The sequence below is a fragment of the Mus pahari genome, chromosome X (assembly GCF_900095145.1).
Source record: "Mus pahari chromosome X, PAHARI_EIJ_v1.1, whole genome shotgun sequence".
In the NCBI taxonomy this organism is placed as follows: domain Eukaryota; kingdom Metazoa; phylum Chordata; class Mammalia; order Rodentia; family Muridae; genus Mus; species Mus pahari.
This window is the reverse complement of record NC_034613.1, coordinates 93,226,004-93,249,789: the sequence shown is the minus strand read 5'-3', so window position 1 is coordinate 93,249,789 and position 23,786 is coordinate 93,226,004. Positions and strand designations below refer to the sequence as shown.

General features: G+C 36.4%; 1 protein-coding gene across 4 annotated transcripts; it reads right to left on the bottom strand.

The window, feature by feature from the left end:
• Window positions 1-931: 931 nt before the first annotated feature.
• Window positions 932-22,117, bottom strand: Tbx22 (T-box transcription factor 22). Of its 4 annotated transcripts, none has more exons than XM_021188166.1 (9): window positions 21,974-22,117; window positions 13,358-13,534; window positions 12,614-12,785; window positions 11,736-11,837; window positions 10,083-10,257; window positions 8,724-8,888; window positions 8,335-8,399; window positions 7,765-7,850; window positions 4,447-5,093 (listed from the first exon to the last, which is right to left on the bottom strand). In XM_021188166.1, the coding sequence occupies exons 1-9, from the start codon at window positions 22,014-22,016 to the stop codon at window positions 4,480-4,482; spliced, it is 1,599 nt and encodes a 532-aa protein (XP_021043825.1). In that variant the 5' UTR covers window positions 22,017-22,117; the 3' UTR covers window positions 4,447-4,479. The 4 variants fall into 4 exon arrangements, with proteins under 4 accessions (XP_021043827.1, XP_021043828.1, XP_021043825.1 ...); XM_021188167.1 differs by lacking the exon at window positions 21,974-22,117 and adding an exon at window positions 13,843-13,878; XM_021188168.1 differs by lacking the exons at window positions 11,736-11,837; window positions 12,614-12,785; window positions 13,358-13,534; window positions 21,974-22,117 and adding exons at window positions 932-2,633; window positions 11,169-11,384 and having other exon boundaries at window positions 10,052-10,257.
• Window positions 22,118-23,786: the final 1,669 nt, after the last annotated feature.

The following is a 23,786-nucleotide window of genomic DNA, read 5'->3' as shown; positions in this document are numbered from 1 at the left end:
TTCATAGGAGCTCAAAGAGACTGAACTGACAACCAGGGAGCCTGCAGGGGACTTACCTAGGTCCTCTGAGACAACCAGGGTACTTGCATGGGACTGACCTAGCTCTTCTGCATTTTTGTTACAGTTGTGTAACTTGGTCTTTTTGTGGAACTCTTAACAGGGAACAAGGGCTATCTCTGACTCTTTTGCCAGTTTTTGTGACTCTTTTCCTCCTGCTTGGTTGCTTCGTCCAGCCTTAATATGAGGTATATGATTAGTCTTATTATAACTTGTTATGCCATGCTTGGTTGATACCCCTGGGACTTTGCTCTTTTCTGAAGGGAAATGAAGGGTTTTGGGGAGAGGGAATGGGGGAAGGAACTGGGAGGAGTTGAGGAAGGGGAAATTTCATTTGGAATGTAATATTTGAGAGCTAAATAAATAAGTAAATTAAAAGAATCATCATGAAAGATCACAAAATAATGGTATTTTTGCCAAACAGTTCTCTCTCTGTCAATTATTAGGAGTTGAACACAAGTCAACTCTGATATGTAACATGCAGTTAATAGTTAAATAAACAGTTTGGCCTGTGTATGGCTTCTCTTAATAAAATTAAAATACAGTTTTGTGTGGGTGCTAAATTTTGAATTTCAACACTGATTTTTCTTGCCTGTTTCAAAGCAAGATCTATACATTGTGTGTATGTGTGTGTGTGTATGTGTGTGTTGTTTTTATGACAGCATTCTTTCCAAGAATATATAAAATTCAACAAGGAAGGAAACTAGTGAATTCACTTAGTTGGAGAGAAGTCACATTTATATGTTATAAACTAAATATGATAATTTTTGGTAAAATTTAAATAAAAGTTAAGTACTAAAGTACTACACTAAAACATGGCCATAAATGGAAGAAACATTGAATTATATATTTAAATAATAACACTGACAAATTTTATCTAACATAAGATCATAATTTTATTCCTTTTCATATTAGTAATATTTTAAATTGTTAATTACAGATTTATAGCTAAAATGTTACATTATATCACCATGTTCATAAGAATATGATATTAAATCAAAGTCAAAATTCTTTCATGTTAAACAATAACAATATAATATTTGACTAAAGTGTTTAATGCTACAATGCATTGCATTATGCTATCAGAATTTTCTATCATATTTAACTTTAACTGTTGTAACTCTTTTAAGCAGTTAAAAGTGAGCCAATAAAGATGTATATGCATTTCAACCGAATACAAAGATGCGATAACATTTTCCCAAACATCTGTTCACCATAATGTATGTTTACAGATTAATGTGCAGGACAAATTTGTAAACATGAACATTTGAAACTTTGAGGGGAAATGATACTCATCTTTTTACTCTCAATATTTTATTGAAACAACATGTTAAATTTAGCCAGCCCCACTTGTGTAAATAGTTTTAAATATGGGGTATGTTTCAACTGTTCTATGTTATCTCTTCATTCTCTTCTATGTTGCCATCCAAACCATATTTATTTATACAGTTTTAATACAAAATATTATTTAATTGCAGATCAAATCCAAGAAAATTAAAAGTATACCAAGGTAGTTATATCAAAGCTACTACCACCAGTGACCAAGCTATTTGGTTTGTTTTGAACTGCTCCAATAAGCATGCTAAATTCCTGTGAAATCAACTGATAAACTGTTGCTACATGCTAGAATATTATTGTTATATTTGCTGGTTTACTATTTTTCAACAGAAAGGTAACAACCTATCTTTAAATTGGAATATAAAGCATTGTACTTCTACCCTGTCAATTCAATTCTCAAAGTACAGCATATGCAATTAGATATTTCTAAATATATTTAAATATGCCTCTCCACATAAGTATACATAATTGATAGTGTAGGTCAATGTCTAGTGAGCAAATTTTCAATACAGCATCTCTCTTTAGGAGTGGGAGAAAAAGCACAGTGTAAATAATTTTTAAGAAAAGTAAATATCCCATTGGAGATCACACACACATTATGTGTGTATATACACAGTGTGACATCTTTAATTTATAAAACCATATACATATGTTAAAAGTTTGTTAGTGATATTAAATTAGGAGACAACAATGTAAAAATGTCCTAGTTTATACATGATACATATCTACATATCTGTTATACGAAACATACTAAATTTGTTGTTAGCATGCATATAAATTTTTGCAAAATATATTTTAGTTTTTATATAATATATTTCAGCTACATTCTGGCTCAGCCAGAAAACTGACTGGCACATCAGTAATATTTAAAAGCTACATTTGTACCTGCTTTGTGTGCCATGATTTTCCCAAGGTGCAAAATAGAAATGATTAGGAGAATTTAAGAAGAATCTTCCATAATGTCCAGTGCAGATGCTTGTCTTTATGCATTGTTGGCAACCGTGTCAGGTTGTCAGCATATATGATACTGCTGGTTCAAAGATTATCCATTGAGTCATCCCTTGCTTAGACTAAAAGTTCATTCCTTTTCCTTACAAAAACATACTTCAACCTCACAAAAAAATGAAATCATGTCCATCTTCAGACCATATGGAGAACTCATACTTGAAAACAGTGTGAACCACCCATCTCTTCACAGCTTGGGAGACTTAAAGAAGCGTCTTCATTTCCAAAGCACACTAAATAGAAGCAATGACATTAGTTAATTTGATCCTAAAAGTATGTGACCTAAAATGCTGTAAAGTTATATTTTGGTCTTCCAAAATATAATAGCCATATAGTTTAGGCACCTTATACTGAATGTTCTGAATTCTGTTACATAAAATCTTATATTAATGTTTAAAATGTACTAAAAAAAATCTGTCCACTTAGACCTTCAACCAAACTCAATTTTTGTCATTGATTTTAGCTTGACTGACTGTTCCACAAAATACTATCCTGACCAGGGAATCTGACTTCAGGTTTAAGCTTGACTCAGAGCTATGCAAGGATAAAATATCACTCACTTATTTCCTGACTTGATGTGCAAATTTAGAAAATTAGGCACAAGGTTTATTTTCTCTAGGTTTATTTGGGGGAAATCACATACCAGGACAGGTTAAAAACCATATATCTAAATGTAGACTTCTTTTTTCAAAGGAGGCAGGGAGAACATATATTATCATATATGTTATCATATATATTATCATATATATTTATCTTCCAACCAGGTGGAAATGATGGTTTAATTACTAGAATTTGTCACTTATACAGTATCATGTAGCTACTTTTACGTAAGTACTAACAACTTCACACTGTGTCTAACCAGATGATTTTGAAAGTTTTTAAAGCAAGACAGTTAGATATGGACAGATAATATTTTGTTGTATAACTATAGTCACAATATATCAACTTTCTTGAGTTCCATATCACCTGTTTCAGCATTAAATAGTTATGTGCATGAGTTAGCGGTGTTAACAGACCTCAGGCAACTGACGGCTTAGTTTAAGGGAAATGGGCTACTTGATTCAGGTTTCTTCCAAGTCTAATTTTGTATGAAGGCTTTCCTTTGTTTAATATAATTAAAAGTGTGAAAGGACGATTTGTGAACTATTTACAAAGTAAAATAAGGTAAGTACCAAACTTATAGCATTTAAAATGTTGCCTCTTTCTATTACTATTACTAGTGTAACTACATATGCTTAGATTTATGGCTATAACACATAACAAAATTATCTGATGTTTAAAGCATTGGTATATATATATATATATATATATATATATATATATATATATATATATATATACAGATATCCTAGAATAACTATAAAATTAATATCTTCCCTAATATTAAATATAATAATTAAAGTACAACTCAGATATGTTATTTAATTTTCAGTTAAATAACTTCTTGTCATCAATTAATGGAGTAATCACATATAAATATCAGATAGTTTTCAAGTGCTCTTTCCATCCCTTCAGTATTAAATATTATTCAAGCTACACAGGTTAATGGAAAACAATACTTGGCAACTATGTATACCTTAAATCTTTAATTACTATTCCTTTCAGCAGCAAAATATAAATCAAGCAAATTATTCAATTTTTGCTGTAATTGCTTGATAGATATTTATAGTGTAGCCAATCTTCACAGATAAGAGTGAAAACACTTTTATTGTTTTTACAGGATTATATCCATCTTTTTTTTTTTTTGGTCTTAGTAAATTGATAAAACACGAAGTGAATTAACAATGTTGTAATTTTAGACTTAATCTTCTGGCATTAATTATCACTGGTAGCATGTCTTATCAAATAATATTTATTAAATAACTTATTTGAGGACCAAGGTTATTATAATGTCATATTCTTACAGGTCACAGATGACATTATATAGTAATTCTTGTAAACATTTGTTAAGTTACTTTAAAAACAAAACAAAGCAATACTTTTTGGTAAGGAAGTTTTTAAGAAATGTTCTTTGTTTTGTTAAAAATAAAGAAAAGAGATGCTTACATGTAAATGTCTTAAAACATGGATGTTGTCCCATTAAAGGTAATGGTTAATGGCTGGATACCAACGGGAATGATCACAGCTACCTTCAGTAAAAGAAATCTGACTGGTACCATTTTCACTGAGGTGATTGGCAACATTTTCCAGTCTAGGGGGCATGGAGATGTTGTACCTATAACAGCCATTAGGAGGATGAAAAGGATAACTGATTGCTTCTTGGGCAATGGGGTTTGGATCTAAAATATTTCCAGGATTCTGTAATCCATATAACATTTGATTGGCAGAATGAGATGCTTGTAGACACTGCCCATTGCAGTCTTCATGTAAGCCACTGTTCGGATTGATGATGCCCCTGGAGGATACCACTGGGACTTCCATCATGAGTGGGGGTAAGGTCTGAGGAATGATGAAGCTTGGTAGCCTTTCAGGAGTAGGTAAGACAAAAGATTGTGGTCGCCAATAATTAGTTGGACAAATTCTGTAGCAGAAGGGTACGTGGACACTGTGCAAGTATGCATCTGGATAGGTCATCCCAAAGGAGCTTGGAGGTATGTAAACCGTAGGTGGAGAACAAGATGGAGAAAGTAGGGAATTCAAAGGAGAGGGAGCTCCTCCACTAGAGGTCACTGGGGATGAGCCACTACTTCCACCTGCGAAAAGACAAATCAGGCAGAGAACAATGAACCTGATTTTCCTGTTCAACCAGTAATCTTATCTATTGCCATTTCTGTCCCATTCTTGGAGTGGTTTTCTTTCAATTTCACAGTTCTTTCAGCTTGGGAAAAGATATTTTTGTTCCTCTGACTGACTTGGAATGTGGTATCTCTACTACTGGAAGAACTGCTGTTGTATTACACACTGAACATTTACTATACTTTATATTTTGCCCAAGAGTTAAAGAAACCCCATATGTAATTTAGCTAATGATATATAAAAGTGATATCACTATATATATAAATGATATATATCATTATATAAGTGATATATAATGATATATAAAAACTAATATTTTATTTTTAAAAAACTGAACAAGGTAATTTATTGTTTGGGAATTTACAGATTGTTTCAGCATAAAAAGCAAGCAAATACGAAAATAATTTTATTGGTGAAGAACATATTGACAATCAATAAATTCTTTTATATGAAAATAAGAAATGGAGAGATTTCTATGGTTCTCTCTATCAAGAATTGAAGACAGTGTTTCAAGTTAAGAAACATCAAGGTAAGAAGTGTTCACTCAGTGACATTCGAAATCTTTTATTTTTAAACATAGTGGTTTTCAATCTGGGGGGCATGCCCTTGTTGGGGGTCACATACCAGATACCATGCATATCAGATGTTTATATTACAATTCATAACAGTAGCAAAATTAAAGTAATGAGATAACTGTAGCAAACAAATCATTTTATGGTTGGTGGTCACCACAACCTGAGGAACAGTATTAAAGTGTTGCAGTATTTGGATGGTTGAGAACCACTAGTTTAACAGATAAGAAAATTATTATATGGTACAGGAAAATCTAGATTCTGAACTTTATTTTTCATAAATGTTCAGTCAATTATGCTTGACTATACTTAAGAAAGTTGTAAAATTTTATCGATAATATTGTTATTTCTCTTGAGTATATTTGTATATAAATATATACTAATATTTTAGCAGCAGAGTGACAAATATCTGTAATAAACCAATGAAAAGTTATTTTAAAAATTATTACTAATCTCTGATTTGAGTGTGCTTTACACTCTGTAAATGATGAAGTTTATGTTATTTTAAGTGATCAATTAATGGTCATTTATGTTCTTTTTGAAATTAGGTTATTTAATATTTTAAAAGTATGTTGCCTGATGCTGTCAGTTGAACTGATTTAGTAAAGCAACTGTTCATAGTTTTTATGCAGCTCACTAAAGTACATCATTTCAACAACTAATTATACTTAATTTCTTTACATTACAATTACTTATAGCATCATGTGAAACTTTAGTGTAATGTTGATGTCTTGCTCCATAAATGCAATGTTAAATAAATGTCCATAGACAAGCAACTTTAGTGGAGTAAAAATGAATGGAGAGTTTTATGTTGTTTACAGATAATATATTCTATTTATAGTTTGACTAAATAAACTATTTGAGTAAGTAAAATTCCAGATTATTTTACTAGAACACATGCATTATCCAACATGATGATGATGCTTTCATCAGGCAATGTACTGCTTGAGAAGAAACACATTACAAATATTTTAAAATACTTGTGACAATCAATTTGGTTATGATGCAAAAAAGCACATACTTTATGCTTTCACTCATATGTGAAATGTAAAAGATGATCTTATGACAACTGAGAACATATTAATGACTATTAAATTCTGAAGAAAATGGAGGTCAAATGGGAATAGGCAGATGTCAAATCAGAATGTTCTCAGATATAATTGGAGACTAGCACAGTAGGAAGTAGAGTACAGTTAACAACAGTATATTGTGCTTTTAGAAACACTGCAATGGATCTTGAAAGTTTTCACCATATAAAGGTGACAACTGCTTATGGAGATAAATATGATTCAAGGAGTCTAAACATTTTTAATGGATATGTGAGTAAAAACATCACATGGAACTCCACTAGCATAGTCAATTTTAATGTACAAATTAAAAAGTATTTAAAAAGTTAAAAGTAGACAAATTGAACCACATTCATGTTAGATTTAGCCATTTTCTGTTTTGCAGGTTGAGAGTCATTTCTTGGGTTATTAATAATAATTTCTTAATTGTTATTTTCTGTTTGTAGTATTCATCTTTTACTTTCAGTTTTCCTCCAAGTAGTAGTGTGCCACATCCTGTATGTGAATTTGTAGCATTATACTTGCATTTATTTCTTCCTAGCTCCTCTACCCTGCTTATCATACATTTTTCCTTACATGCTATAAATTTCACAATATGTTGTTACTATGTATCATATGTTTAATGAATTTTTGAAGAATTTGAAAATAAGAGCAACATATACATAGAAATAACCTAGATTGTTCATATAAAGGAATGAGATACTGTGGAATCCATGTATAATGTATGATATTATGATAAATCTGTAAGATAATTCAGTAAGTGAGATGACCAATGTATCTACCTGCAACAAAACTTTACTATCTCCCTTAAATTTCAGTTTGTGTTTGTCTTTGCTTCTTACTTTCCCACATAATAAATACACATTGCTTGTGAAAACACATTTTTTTCTGGCATATAGTTAACCCCTTGAGTAGAATTTGGTATAAGATTTATGCTTTTTGTTACTACAGTATATAAAAATAAAACAAAAGTTAAAAGGTTTTCTTACTTTGTGTGTCTGCGACAAAAGTTTTAAAGTCCATAGTGAAAGAAGGCATCCATGGGTAGGTCTCTAAAAATCCATCCAAGACACCCCTAAAAAAGGGATATTTATTTTTTAGTAATTCCAGAAAACATTTTGTGAATATAATAGTACATATAAACTTTTCATACTTTATGAATGATCATCTGAAATATTAGTTAGGGTCTCATAAATGCCTGTAAAGTCTACACTAGTAGCTAGGGTTTGAGTACATTTCTGTAAGCTCCACAAGTCTATACTACACAGCATCTTATATTTTTGGTTGTGAGCCTAGCCTTTAACGGCTGAGCCATCTCTCCAGCCCACTACACAGCATCTTAACACTGGGTAAGAAGGATAGTAGAATGAGGCATGGTTTGGGATCCAAACCTGTCAAAGTGTAAGCTTCTGAGTCTCTGATTCACAAGTATCCTATATTTAATACTCATACAAGAGCTACATAAATACTCTGTCTGACTGCAATTCTATTTACGTATTATTTTTAGTAGTTATTAAAGGGGCTACATAAGTATTAAATTTAATTGCTATGTTACTTACCTATTTCTCCCAGGATCTCTAAATCCTTTGGCAAAAGGATTCCTGTCTATTTTCAGTTTGGTAATCTATGAATTCAAAAGAAAGACAAAGAGGAAAAAAAATGCAGCCTATGTTCTTAGCAACAATGCTGCCACTATAATGGTGTACTTTAAATAAATGTGAGCACATAGATAAATCAGAATTAAAACAATTTTTCCTTTGTCTACTGTTCCCTTTTGCCCTGATTTCCTGTTTACCACAAGAACCACATAACATTCTATCAATTATAACTGGAAAATAAAATAAAACCATGATATTATTCTTCATTGTTTAAAATGTAATCCATTTTAGCTTCTATCCCAATATACCAGTGGGGCCATTCCCACTTACTGGAGTTTAGACAGCTTTACCTGCTGGTTTTGGTAAGCTGTCACAGTAGTGAATTCAGTTTCTTTAAAGGAGAATGTTTTAACTCCTTCTGTAGGAAAGGACTCAATCAGGGACAGGTCAATTCTGCTATCCTGCTCCACCACGTGCACACGGGGGTTGTACTTATGCATGGACTGCAGAATGATCTGAGGAAGAAATGGTTAAATGCCATGTTAAACACCTACTTCTTCCCAACACCATCCCCCAGTTTATAAGAAGACACACCAAACAAAACAAAACAAAACTAGATATAAGTATGCCAGGAAGGACTTTGTTGTGGGCTTTGACCCTCCTGGCTGAAGGCTTTCCAGAGGACACTGACACTATGGAGCAAATTCCATATCCAGCCTTTCCTGCTTCCAAATTCGGATGACCACGTGATATGGAAGTGTCATGAGGACCCAATCAACTGATAGGATCTCTCTGGGCAGTAACTGATGTTCCCAGATATTGCCAGAACACTAATATTCCACACCTCCTAATCCTGGTCCTTTTCTTCTTTTGTGACTGGCACAAGACTAGGGTGACAGGGCCCAAGGAGAAAGCTCAGGCTTCTGTAACATCATCAATATTGCATCCTTATCAGTGTCACAGAAGCCAGAGATCTGGAACCAGAGTAATGACTCACTGCAATGAACATTTGCAAGTGTAGATGTGTGGACAGAAGGATAAACTGTGGGACACACTATAGCTTCCACGCTGAGATGTTTGCTATGCTTTGAGTTGTTTTTTTGTTTGTTTGTTTTTTGTTTGTTTTTGCTATTGATGTCTGTTTGCTTGTGTGCTTTATTTAGGGGAGGAAAGTTGCAAGAATGAAGGGCAGATATGAAGCAGATTGGAAGATGAGCATGACCTGAGTGGGTGATATAAAACTCACAAAGGATCAATACAAAAGTTTAAAAAAAATCCAGAAAACCTGAAAATAAGCAGGAGCTGAGGCCAGTGGCAGCAGGTTATGGAGACTTCCAGTCTGGCTTATTTGCTCCTCTGCATCCCCCAATACATCAAAGGTACCCATATAACAAATGTGTGGGCTCTAAGGAAGATAGAAGCCCACAGCCCTGTGAAGTGTTCCCTCCCATTCTCCAGGGTAGGACACATTCTCTTTAGCATAAACTGCTCTCTTCTTTGGGGTCTTTGGACCCTTAAGCTCTCTGCATTCAGTCCTTCAGGAACCCAGCACTCAGATTAGAGGAGCCCTTTGTGGTCTATGACTTACAGATCCAAGAGCTTTCCTCTCAAAACATTCAACACTTACAAAGAAGTGACCTCTTGAGGACTCCCTCTCACCAGGAGCCTTAGCACTTACCTCCTCTAGGAGAAACATTGTGCTCACTTACATGGCCCTTGTCATCCATCTCATTGTTGGTGAGTTTCACTCGATCAAAAGAGATGATTTGACGCATCCAGTTTTCTCCTGAGCAAGGGGAGTCCGGGTGGACATAGAATCTGGGAGTTATGCACGAATGGTCAGTATTTCCAGCTACCATCCACTGTGAGCTGTGATACACATACCTGAGGGAATAAAAAAAAATGAATGAGTGAAGTGTGGCTTTAGGCTCAGCCAGCACAAAGCAGGATGGGAGACTTCAGACTTCTCCACCTAAGAGCCTTATCAAAAATGAAAATGCCTATCCCAAAAAGTAGTAAATAAGCAGAAGTTCTAACTTCATTTTCAAAGAGTGTTCAAGGGCAACACACAAACAAAAGAATGAACGAACAAACGATCAGTAAATATGCATATGCCATCAAAATGCAATGAAATGTCCGGACGAGTAAAAAATGGCGTGGGATATGAGTCCGGAATTTCTTCACAAAAACTGGAGCAGCAATCTGATTTATTTTCCCACTGCAGCGATGCCTAAAACAATTCACGAATGACAAGAGAACAAGAAGCAACCGCGAGGAAAGAAACAGAGGGTGAAGCAATGTCTGCCCTGCCCACGCTTAATAGTTTTAGTTAAAGCCCGCTTTGTTTTTTTTTTTTTTTGTTTGTTTTTTTTTTTGCTACGAACTCCTTTGCCAATTAAACTTCACAGCAGAAAACTCCAAAGGAACTCCGCCCCGCGCGTCCTGCGGGCTGATTTTTCTAAACTGTTTTCAATCTCAAACTGTGTTTTGCTCAGCATTCCCCCCACCTAAACTAGCGCCAGAACAAGGCGAAATCCAAGCAGCCGCTTCTGTTCCCTGGCTGAGGAGGTTACAGCTTGCTGGTGAGTGGCACTTTCTTGCCTTGAGAAGCAGCTATGAAGCTAAATGGGCTCCCCTGCTAGGGCCACGCACCACAGGCGCCCAAGGTTGACTGCAAGTGGCTTACTTTGGGCTGTTTTCACATTACCCTCCCCTTCACTTCCAGAGTCCCCAGTCAAAAACGTCCGCAGGACAGAGCTTCTTAAGCTGCTAGCTCAAAAGGTTCTGATTTGTACATATTTGATCCAGCCTCGTTAAGGGCTTCAAGTGAAAAGCAAAATTGATACCTAGCACTGTCTGAATCCTGCCATCCCATCAGGTAAAAATCTAAAAAGAGGACAACAGATGGGCGAAAACTTAATCCTAACCTCAGGACCCTACCGCTAGGTTTGGGCAAATCATGGCAGCTTTTGAGAACCTGACCAGATTATAGCCTGTTCCACCTTGAGTCTAAGGCATTTTTCCCGATTTTTTCAAACTGCTTGCCTCCAGGATGCCAGAGTACAAATCAACCACAGCCTACATATCTAAGGCACAAAGAGTGGGTAGGCAGAAGGCACAATACAGAGCCATTTAACATAAACTTCCAGGAGGAGGGGATAGAAAAGACCAGCACTTCCTTCACTTTGAACCCAGATTCAACTATCAAAGTCCAAGGATGAGCAATTCTCCCTCCTCACTATGTACACTTAAAAAAAAAAAAAATTCTGCTGTCAGGTGTCAAGCTGCAAGATCCATGGTGCCCTCAGCCCATTTGGATCTTAACTATGTAAGCTGGACTATCCCCTTGTCTACCAAGTTACCTATAGCGTTTGGAATCCACTGGTACCACGTCCAAAATCACATAGTACTGCTTCACAGGGTCCATCCCTTTCACCTTAATCCGAACAGAAGGAAACATGCGTCTGTGGGAAAAAAAAATAGGGATTTGGTGAGAAACTAGAACATGAGGTGTGCTATAATAGAGTTGTTGTGAAGGAAGATGAGTTGTGGACAAATAAAGTCAGAACTCTTCTCTTTCCATGATGTGCTCAGGGAATGGCATTTGTTATGTAAGAAAAAGATAGTTGATTTAACAAGTCTGAGATTTTCTAGTGGCGTAGAATATCTTTATGAAAGATCTTCATCCATGACCTCCCATGCCGTATTAAAATTATAAGAAAGCAAGTAGGACAGGTTTTGTTTCTTTTCTGTATTTAGAAGAAGGGCACATGAGGTAGATTTGTAAATGGTTGAAATTAAGAAGAATCGTTAGGAAGCACCCTAAGGATTAGCTTGTGGAAAGGCTGACTTCCTCGTGGAGTGAGCCTGGAATGGGATGCTGGAGGATGGTGGATCCAGTATTATTTTCTAGGCTTGTACTGAGAGGCTGGCCACAACAATAAGAAGTTGGAGGGACAACTGGCACTTGCTTGCCTACACAGATCTGGATTTTTGCATACAGTACACAGGCAGGAATTGGAAGAGTGAGTCCTTGGAGTAAGGATGTATCAGAAAATAGGAGTAGACCATTTGATGCAGCTAGGTACTTCTCAGAGCAATAGATGGAGTAATCTGTGGCTTTCTAACTTCTGCCAAGGAATGTGAAGGGGGAGGAGCCTCACATTACCAAAACTGGATTCTCTTCCTGAAGTGCCTACTGTGTGTGATTCAGGGAAGTCACTGACCCAGCTGAACGAACCTGCCCGCCTTGGTAATGATCATCTCAGTGCCAATGTCGTGGAATCTCTTCCATAGGTCAGATCCCTGAAGCTCCACTTGGATAACACTTTCTTCTTGCAGACTTTTCTGGCTGTTGCTCTCCTCAGAGTGGGAGAAAACAGTTTTTGAAGATTCTTCCTTGAGTCGCTTTTCTGCTAGACAGGGGATTTGAGAGTTTGGGAAGTTGCACACATCCTTTTCTCAGGAGACTATCTTTGAACTGAAAGTCTCCCCCACCCCACTTCCCAGGAAGTCTGATGTTCCCCACAAAATCCTTTGTGATTTCTTAATGAAGAAACTTTCGCATCCCATGAAAGGTGGGGCACTTAAAATTCTCTCTACCCCAACCTGCCATAAACTGAACCTAAAGGTAGATTTTCTTGGGCTTTTTGGGGAAACCCTGCTTCTTACTAACAACAGCCAAATTTGACTCTTAGGATTTTGTAAGAGGTGTGTGAATCACTCCTCTAAAACCAAGTGGCACCCTCTTTTTCATTGCAAACAAACCATAGCACTTCTAGTGAAATTCAGACTCTCTAAAATTTGTTTTAAAGTCAGGTGGCTAATGTGTTCCACAATCCACAACCCGACTTGTGGAGCCGGCCATGCCAGGACATCCTTGCTGCTGTGCAAAGAACAGGCAAAGAATATCTAGCCAGCCAGCCAGTGCGCGCAGGAGAGAAGCGCTCGGGGTACCGCACCGGAGCTGCTTGAGTGTACTTACCGGGCTGCTGACTGTCCCCAGAAGGGCTCCTCAGTATCTCCTCCCCTTCCTCCACAAACTGCTCCTCCTGCAGCTCAGGCTGCATCTCCTCTCTTGGGTCTTGAGCTTTTCTTTTGCTGGGTCGCCCCATTAAGGCCTCCACGGAGAAGGCGTGCGCTCGAGAGCTCAGAGCCATCCCTGGAGGGGAAGAAGTGATTGCACGCTGCAAAGTTTCAACCTGAGCTGGGCTGGGGAGGGAGGGGGAGAGGGAGGGCACAGATGAGAGGCTCCGGAGGAAAAGCTCACAGAAGAAGTCTTAAATCTGAAAACGAACTTTTGGATCCGCACTCTACAACAGAAAAATCTCCCCGTCTGTTATATATGAATATATTTTTATTTAAATAGACAAAATAAAAGAGAAGAAAGATTATAAACTTGAGTCGAAATCCTATGAGGTGTAGTTTCCCTTTCTTTTTCGTTCTCCCTCTCAGTGGGCACCTGTGTACCATCAGTCCTCAAATCCTTGATTCTGGGACCTGCTAGAAGCCAATGACTGGCAAATGCTTGCCTTTTAGGGAGCAGACCTGCCACCAAAGGCGGCTCACGCCAAAGTGATTGGGAGATACTGTTGTATTCAACTGAGTGAATGCCCAGTCGGTCACAACCTCCACTGTTTATTTTGGAAGCTGTTAAAAGTAAGAAAGGACTGTGAGTGACACTTCAGAGTCTGATAGGGAGGAGGGGCTGGGGGTGCTTGGAATGGGGCTCCAGATAGGCAGGAGGGAAGACACAAGGCTACTGGTTTACATTAAGATTTAAAACTCCAAGACATGTGAAATAATTGCACATGAGGGGCCACTTTTCCAAGAAAGAGCAAATATTACTTAACCAGTCTAAAAAATGGATCTAGGATCTTTCCCCCTCTCCAGTAACCTCACTGGAAACCGAGAAGAGAGTGAAAGTTTTCAGAGCTGTGTAGTTACAGCCTTAAACTGGCAATGTAGGTTGCTGTGCCCATATAACCTCTTTTTCTTAAGGGGAAAAGCTGAAGCAGTGTCAAGAGAATCCCACAGTAGAGTCAAATGCTAATGCCAACCTGTGACTTGTAGCCCTACTTCTTCAGGACCTTTATACCCTCTTCGAAATCACACAACCAATCTGAAAACACAACCTAAGGTCTAGAGGGATATCAGCAGCAAGTCAAAGCCTTTGCTCCCAACTATGTGTTGAAAAATGTAAGTGCTGAGCTGTTGAATAATTGGGTTTTGTATCTTCTGGCATACCTTCATGGGTTGGCTTTTTCTTGTCCTTAAAATCAACAACATTCTTTGTGCTCAGAAGAGATTACCATTATCATTTCCAAGGAATTCTGTTGTCTGCAAATGTGAGACATGTTTGCCTATGTGGTTGCCATTTGGACACTCACATTTCATCAAAAGTAGGACATCAAACACTCTTAGACTCTTGCACATTTGCACATTTTAGAAAATGTTAGTCTGTTCTCCTTGGATATATTTAGTCAAAGAATATTGAAAGTCAATTCAACTCCAGTTACAATAAAATGGAGGAATGAAAGACTTTCAGAGCATTTTTATTTTTTTCAATTTCAACTATGTAACTGCAAACTCAGATTATCCATAAGATCATTGTTACAGTGGTTGTGGGTCATTCAGCCTTGGGAGTGGGGCATCCTCAGAGAACTGAAAATTGATTAAAGTACTCTAATAATGTTGGATGCCTCAGCAAAGACTCCCTTGCAGCTTGAATGTTGTTGAAGGGTATGATCCAATATAGAGGTGGGAAGATACTACATTTATCCCAGGGATGCAGAATAAGGCTGACAAGGAGAAATCCAGCATATGAAGCATTTGGGTTGAAAACATAAACAGGGCTGGATATAATCTTTGCCCCAACTCATGGATATTTCTTTCTTCATCTGCAAAATATTTGTTACTAATTGTTATTAATTCATATATGTATATATATATATGTATGTATATATTCTTATCTAAAAGGCACAGTTCAGAAACAGGTAAGTCAAGAGTTTATTGGTTAATTTTAGACTGCTAACAACCATATAACGTTTGAATTATTCTCTCTTTGTCTGATAATTTTCCTGCTTTTGAACCTGCTTATTTTTGTTTCTCAAAGGCAGGGCAAGGGAAAGACAGGGGAAGCTTTGGTTAGATTTTTGGAGAGATTTCTATGAGTTAGGTAAAGGATGTTTGTTACGATGTCGGCTCTAGTATTTCACGCTGTCTACTCTGATATGATTTTCTTTAACCGAGGAAATAGCATATCTTGGAATATAAATTCCTGCATTACAAGAAATGTCTTCCTTAATATTTATTATATGCAAGTAATTTAGTCATCCAGAATGTTCTTATTTGTGTAACCGAAACCTTTCCCATTCAAATCCTTCAAAATAGTTTTTCTGTCATGGTGTGGAAGTGAAAAATGTAGAAAGAAGATTGGAGACTTAAATATGCATTAAAAGGCATAGATGTCATTATGATTCTTCATGAACATGATATTGTTGTCTAAAATTATAGAAAAGTAATTTGTACCTCTACCAAATGTAATATATTATTAATAACTATAAACAGATACATTATTAAACTTTATGACACATATGAAAAATTGCTTCTAGTGAACTATAAGTATATGAAAAAAAACGTATTCCAAAGGGGCTCAGTCTACCTAGAAGAGAAAATATCCTAGGTTTGTCAGTACTTACTAAAATGTTGATACCACACCTATACATGGAAATGTTACAACTCCTTCATTAAGGGTTAATTACTTCAAATGTATCTGTCATGTGTATGTCTGTCTTTTTATTCTCAAACAAATAAAATTAGAATTTGGACCCTGACTGAACACCTATTGTTATTATTTTGTCAGAAGCACAGCAACTTCATAATGGAGATTGTTTCCTTCAATTGAGAGTCTTTCTTGATCTCCCCAATCTTTTATTCACTACCCAAGATTAAGTATATACAAACTTACTGAATGAGAATCAAGTGCAAGGTCTTCCTCTTCATGACTTTTTTATAGAGATCTAAAAAACCAACAGAACCCCACAGAATGTATAGCCAAGAATTGTCAGATATGGTCTGCCTCCTCGTACCATTTGCATACCTGAAATTAACATTTCCTGAGCCTGCCACATTTCATGAAATAGGAAATAATCCTTGTTTGCTTATGCAAGTTTCAAATTAATTTGCATCAGTTAGGGACAGAAGAAATCCTGAAAAATTACATTCACGTTGATAAGGTTTCTGGAAGACTAACTTGATATCTAGGCCTTCCTTTCCTCTTTCTTTTATAACAAAGGTAGCTATTGAATCTCTGAGGACTGTAAACAAGCTAGAATCTTAGATGAGTAATTTGCGTTTCTACAAGATCTCCCAGGATTATGGTAATAAAAAGGGAAAAAGCTGAAGTAGTAAGAATACAGACCTTGGATTCAAAGTCTGACTTTATTACCTTCTGATTGGCCTACAAAAGTCTTTTGGGTGGCATTAAACTAAATTTTCCCCTAGGCTTGTAAGCTTTTGCCTATAATATTTTCACCAGAGAGCATGTTTCTGTAAGAGAAGAGATATATGAGAAGATCAAGCACAATAATTTGTACAAACCACTTAGCACAATGCCTGGATCAAGGTTCATAGCTGTTTTCAACATTATAGAGGTAAGAAAAGGTAATTTCAAGAAAATGTTAATTTTTATATCAGCTGTGCATCTGTACATCCTCTGAGTCCACATCCTAGAAGGAGAAAAGATTAAGGCCAATGCCTAACTTTTAGTTAAATATTTTATTAGATTCAAAAGGTCAAATGTGTTAAGACTAATCATCCTTAAATTGAGAATGTTTTAAATAATTAAAATCAATAAATGAAACAAAAATATTGTATTTGGATTTCAAAAATCCAGGGTAAATATGCTTGGTAGAACACATACTTTGATTTTATTATCATCTACTTTTGTAATAATGTTTTTGGAATTCTCTCAATGCAAGGCAAGTACATATTCTCACATAATTAGGTGGATTTGTAAATGATAAGCCATTAGCATATAACTGTGTTCTTACTCCAGAGACTTGAAGAAAGTACCCTAACAAATATTAAATAAAGTCTCACAGTGGATCCTTCAATTTCTGGTTTGCATTAATTTGGTATGATCTCTTATGTTCTGTGAACTTATTAATACAACAATTGAGTTATGCATGGCAAACATTGTTAACATTGTTCCTAGGGAGAGTTGGAGAACAAAGAGAAGGGAAATGAATTCTTATCTTTACTAGTTGTGTTCTTCTCTAGGGGAGGAATGGAAACATTAGCTGAAGGAAACATTATTCTATGAAATTTAATTATATTACCATCAAATTCTGAAGGTCTTCTTATGATAATACAACATTAGGATTAGGCTCATTATTTTTATCATACTCAAAGCTATATAACTCTTTTTCCAGTTAACTCATGACTTAAATCTACTAGATTTTCTCAGTTTCTTGTCGGCAGTTTTGTCCTCAGAACTATAAGGATAATTTTATTCTTGCATAGTTTCTGATAAAGACAAGGGATAAGATAAAAGAATAAAATGAACACACAGGATGACCCTATTATATAGTGACCTGAGTAACTTCCAAAATAGGTATTGTCTATTCAGTTTTTTTCAGAAGCAATCATGGCATACATAATTAAAAACTATGTATGTTATATTTTTCCACTTATTAAAACATCAAACGAGTAAAAATTGTACACATTGTTTGTTACCATTCTGTTGCTCTAGTGAAGCTATTATGACGCTATATGCTGATAATGTATATGTATCAAAATATCACCTTGTATTCCATCACTATGTTCAATTATTTTATTACAATATTGGAGTGTGATATCAAAGCTTATGTCTTAGCATGTACAGAGCCCTGTCTTCAATCCCCAGCATCTAAGCAAATAAGCAAATCAACAAAATTATCAGAATGTTACAAATATGGCCAGCATTAGTCACTTAAAAAGGAATACACCATGTTTTTCCAAAATGAATTACTTGAAGGTATTGTGAAGAACCATTTCATTTCTCTAAAGCTAAGTGAAAACATGCTTTTATAACTGTTCCACATACCTTTTAACCAAATGATATTCCAGGTACCACAAATATCAGTAATAAAACAATAAAGGTAAATATGGAGAATTATATTATAGGAACCATTGCAATGAAACAAGAGCATTCTCTTTGTATTTACAATATTTAAATTCCTAGAAGTGGAAGAGCAAAATCTATGGTTATGTGTGTTGCCAGTAGAATGTCAGCACTGGAACCTTTGTGTTATGATATATGCCCTAAAAACATATCACTTCAATTATTGCTTACTTGGAATAATTTTTAAAATTACATCAGTAAATCATCTCAGTAAAATGCCTGTAACTTCTTAAACTCTGTGTTTGAGTTTTTGCTTCTGTATCTAGCCTAACACTTGACACACATGTCATTATCAATAAGGATGATAGATAGCATTCAACTACATATTTTATGATAGTGTATCCATAATTGTTTAAATAATGTTTGCATATTGCTCATGGATGGTGATAGTTATTAATATTTCAATGCAGTTATGCAAATGACATTTTAGGTAAATAGTTGGATTACAGGGTTCAATGTGCTAGCATTTTAGTAATTATTAAAGCAATTGATATCAATATTCACAATGGATTCCAGATAGGGTTTCTGATATACTTTATCACATGGAAATGCATTTTGAAAATATCAGTCTAAACTAATGACTACTCAATACTTTATATTTTGGCTGTTAAACTTTCTATGTTTTCCTTTTATAAAAATATGTATTTTTTCTCATACAATATATCTTGATTACAGTTTCTTCACCATCTACTCCTCCCAATTTCTCCCCTACCTCATCCCATCTGGAACCACTCCCTTTCTGTCTCTCACTAGAAAAAAACAGGTTTCTAAAAGATAAAAACCAATAACAATAAAATATAATAAGATAAAACAAAGAAATATCACATTGAAATTTGACAAGACAACCCAACAGAAGGAACAAAACTCAAGAGAAGGCACAAGAAACAGAGACCCGCTCATTCACCCACAGAATGAATATACTAAATGTACTACATGGACAGCTATAATATACATCTTTGAACAAATAACTCTAAATGAGATGTCTCTATCAAATCCCTCCCTGTAAAGCTCAGGGAATTCCGTAGAAGAGGTGGCAGGAAGACTGTATGAGACAGAGGCAATGAAGGTCAATAGGAGAACAGGTCTCCCTAAATAAACTGAACAGAGCTCATATGAACTCACAGACTGAAACAGCAAGCACAGGACCTGCACAGGTCTGCACCAGGGCTTCTGCATGTGTATTATGACTGATAAACTTTCAGAAGTTTTCACTGGCAGGCATATACATTTTCATTCCCTCCTGCTCTAACAGCCATCTGTTTGACATCTGTCCCTGTCTTTTTAACTAGAGTATTTGATTAAAAGGGTTTAGTATTGTTGTTGTTGTTGTTGTTGTTGTTAAAAGTACATGTGAGTGCAGGTGCTTGTGATATCCAGAAGAGGTTGAATCCCTTAGAGCTAGAGTTACAGGCAAGGTGAGGTACCTCATGTGGATGCTGAGAATAGAATTCAAGTCCTCTGAAATAACAAGGGTTGCTCCTTAATGGCTGAGCCAGCTCTTCCTCCAGACCTGACTAAGAATAACTCTTGATATTTTAACTCACTTTTACTTTTTCTTCTAGAAGAAAAAATTATGAATAAAGTTATTTGTCTTTGTATTTGTGTAAGCTGTGAAAATTACCACTGATTTTTTTATTTATAATATGTATGAGGGCATCTGTAAAGTGCTATAAGCATTTTCTTCTGAGATGATTTTATTTTTCTGGCTGTAAGTTCTATCTACCTCTCACACCAGAAGAGGGCATCTGATCCCACTACAGATGGTTGTGAGCCGTCATGTGGTTATTGAGAATTGAACTCAGGATCTCTGGAAGAGCAATCAGTGCTCTCTTAAGTGCTGAGCCATCTCTCCATCCAGCTCAAGGATGAAACAATTTTTTTGTTTGTTTGTTTTAAATGTGATGGTAACTTTATGTGATACAAATTTGTTGTCTTTCTTGTGGGAGTTGTACTAATTAACTCAAGTACTACAATAAAGGGAACAGGAGGAAATGTAAGGAAACGTACAAGAAAGCAGCCTTAAGGATGTAGTACTCACTGATAGAATTCTCAGAGGGTTTCTCTTCTGCTTCTTTGTGCTTTCTGTTGCTATATGTTTGCTTTTATTTATTTGTTATTTGTTATTGTATTTGAGTTTTCTTCTTTGGGTTTCTGTATACCTCTTATTAATTTCTAGCTTTCTATTATTTTCCCCCTGTATTGTTCTCTCTCTGTGTCTCTGTCTCTCCTTGACTCTGTCTCTGTCTCTCCCTGTCTCTGTCTCTCTCCTCTCTGCCCTAATATATCTTAATTTTAGTTTTCCATATTTCTCTTTTGCTTCTTTCTCTTTGTACCCTTGCCTCAATAAGAGGCAGAAGAACTGGAAGCTAAGGGGTTCATTGCAAAGAACATACAATAACCTCTTTAAAATTCCTTTCACTATTAGCTATTTTCTGTAGTACCTTTTTATGAATCTCAAGGAAGGAGTATATGGTGTGCATTCTCATGCAGTGGGGGAGGGATGAGCATGTGTTTGTGTTTGTGTATGTGTGTGTTACAATTACTGTATCCGAACAGAAGGTCTCTAGAGAAAACAGGAACAAGGAAAAGTTATCCTTTGGTAAACTCTGCTGCCCCTTGTGGGCTCAAGTGAGTGCAAAGAGGCTTAGGAAACAAAACAAAACAAAAGGAAAAAATCCACCACCTTCTGGCCCAGCAAGCAGAAAATCCTTAGAGAAGAGGCTGTAAAAAAAAAAAAAAAAAAAGGCATCAGTGCTCACAGACTTCAGCCATGGTCACCTCTCAATATTAACCACTCATCTAACAGTCTTTCATGGTAGCCACCATTCTCACTTTTCAACTAGGCACAAGCATCTGTCTTTACTCCCAGGCTGTGTAAACTCACTTTGTCAATCCTCTCATCTTCTTCAGAGCCTTTTGTCCTAGTTAAAAGGCAGGACTGTGCTGGTATTTTGGATATTAATTCTGTTAACAGACAAGCTAAGCCTAGTCTTTATTTATTTTTGAGGAGCACTCATTACATTTCAAACTCCAGAGAAGTGCTTCTCAACTTTCCTAATGCTGTGACCTTTAATGCAGTTCTTCATGTTGTGGTGACCCCCAAACCATAAAACTATTTTCACTGGTACTTCATAACAGTAATTTTGCTACTGTTACGAAACCTAATGTAAATATTTTTGGAGAAAAAGCTTTGTCATGGGGCTTGCTACCCACAGGTTGAGAACTGGTGCTCTAAAAAGTAGTGGTTTCAGGATCTCTGCCAGAGTTTTCCAGGTGAAGGAGTATGACACCAACATGTCTGACTTCAACTGGATATTTCTAATCTGAAGGATGTGACTAGTGCCATCTAAGAGAAATGCCAGAAGCTGTAAGTATCACATTTGCAGAAGGCACCCAAAAAAAGCAACAGACTGCCAGAAAGATGGGGGTATTTACCTGGTAGGCTAGAAGCAGCAGTGGGTATCTCTGTGTCCATCATGGTAACAGCAGATGAGTCTCAAGCTGAGCTCTTCCACTTCAAGGATGACCACAAGCTCTTCTGGGAGCCCAGAGGTCACTCAGCCTAGGGTTGAAGCACAAGCGAACTGACTATAAAATAACATGAAGTTTTTGCCAGCAGTGGGAGGGGCAAAACTTATTACTTCCTCTGACTGACCCTGCTCGCACCTTCTTCAGTACAATTTCAACCTGCTTTGACTCAAGGTCAGCCATGAAAGCACAATAGCATGATTTTGGCCTTCAGGTCCTCAGGGGGCGCTGGAGGGACCTCATCTTCTCTGTCTCTCCCTTTGCCTCTTTGCATGGTTGAGTCCTGGTCTGAGCTTTAGGTTGGCATACTTGGAGGGAATGGTAAGGAGGAGGGAGAGCCTCACAATGACTGAACAAACGGAAGATGTGGATTGACTTTTAAGGTGCAAAATTCTCATTTCGATCTCAAACAGATGCATCTACAGTTGAAAAATCTCTTTTAAGTCCCAACCAACAGCAGTTTAGCAGCTTGACAGGTGCCACAGATGCCCAGACACTCCACAGATGCCCTCATCCTCATTTTTTAGTAAGTAACTTAAACACAGTGAGCCCAAGAAAGTTGTCTGGTAAGTCCTGTGACCTGGACAGTGTGGATATTGTGGATCAATGTTTGTTTAGACTCCCATTCCCCAGAATCACACATCCAAATGATTACTTTGTCTTTTTATATATTTCAGAGCATGTTTTATTTTATTTTATTTTTTTCTGTCAGGTTTATCATCTCAGGAGTGCTCAGAGAGAATTGTAAAAGACTATGACCTTAATCAGAGTGATCCACAATGACTTCAAAAATTTTATCCTTTATTGGAAAGGTTCCCCCAAGAAAACAGATTGTTGATTCGTATAGGTTAATTGGAATAAAGCTTGAGCACTTTTCCATTTATTTTTTTTCTCCTACTGGAGGAAACATGTTTTTCTAGGAAGGAGGATAACTTCTGTTGTCTGGCATTTGGCTACAATGCAGCAGCAACATCCAGTGACACCTGACAGGGTAAGAAGTCTCTTCAATGAAACCCCTGAATAATGCAGGTACATGGGATCTAGTGACCAAAGAGGGCAGCGATTCATAGCTTGCTCACAGTTAGGGTCCACATTGTGAGGGTGAGATGTATGAAAATCCTGTAAAGAGATGCCCAAATTCTTGAAATTTCCAACAAAGCTTTGTAATCAATATCTAAAGAGGAGTGTGATAGTTTCAAAAGTAATTTGCTGGTATTTATTACTTTTTCCCCAAGCAAAGTAGAAGAGAAACTTTGCTTCCTGCTCATGACATTCCTCTGATTTGTTTTCAACTTTGAAATATAAAAAATATCACTGTAAAAAAGAAATTTTAGTCATTTTTTTCATAGGGAAATCAGAAACAAGATTTTAGTGCTTTCTCAGTTTCTAAAATGTGTGTGTGTGTGTGTGTGTGTGTGTGTGTGTGTGTGTGTGTTGTTGAGCGTGTGGGTATATGGGAGCAAGGGATGGAGGGTGCAAAGGATAAAGGAATAATATGCCTGGCTATCTGTGAGATGAGGAGCATTTTGAGACATGAACAAATCTGTTTCTGGTCCTTGTTTCATGTTGGGAAATGTGTTTCCTGTCGTAATTGGAGCTATTCACTTTTGGTGATATTTAAAACGAGCCCAGCTGAGTGGAGCTGATGTTTGGTTAACCATGAAGGAAATGGCTCTTGATCAGGCAGGCAATTACCAACTAGATCTGATCACTTCCCAAA

Coding starts and splice junctions, on each gene's coding strand:
- Tbx22 (XM_021188166.1), bottom strand. CDS start 22,016: ATGATGGACACAGAGATACCCACTGCTGCTTCTAGCCTACCAG. Junction 13,535..21,973: donor TGCTGCTTCTAGCCTACCAG/GTAAATACCCCC, acceptor CTTCCCCTCCAG/GGATGGCTCTGAGCTCTCGA. Junction 8,400..8,723: donor CAGCTTACCAAAACCAGCAG/GTAAAGCTGTCT, acceptor TTGAATTCATAG/ATTACCAAACTGAAAATAGA.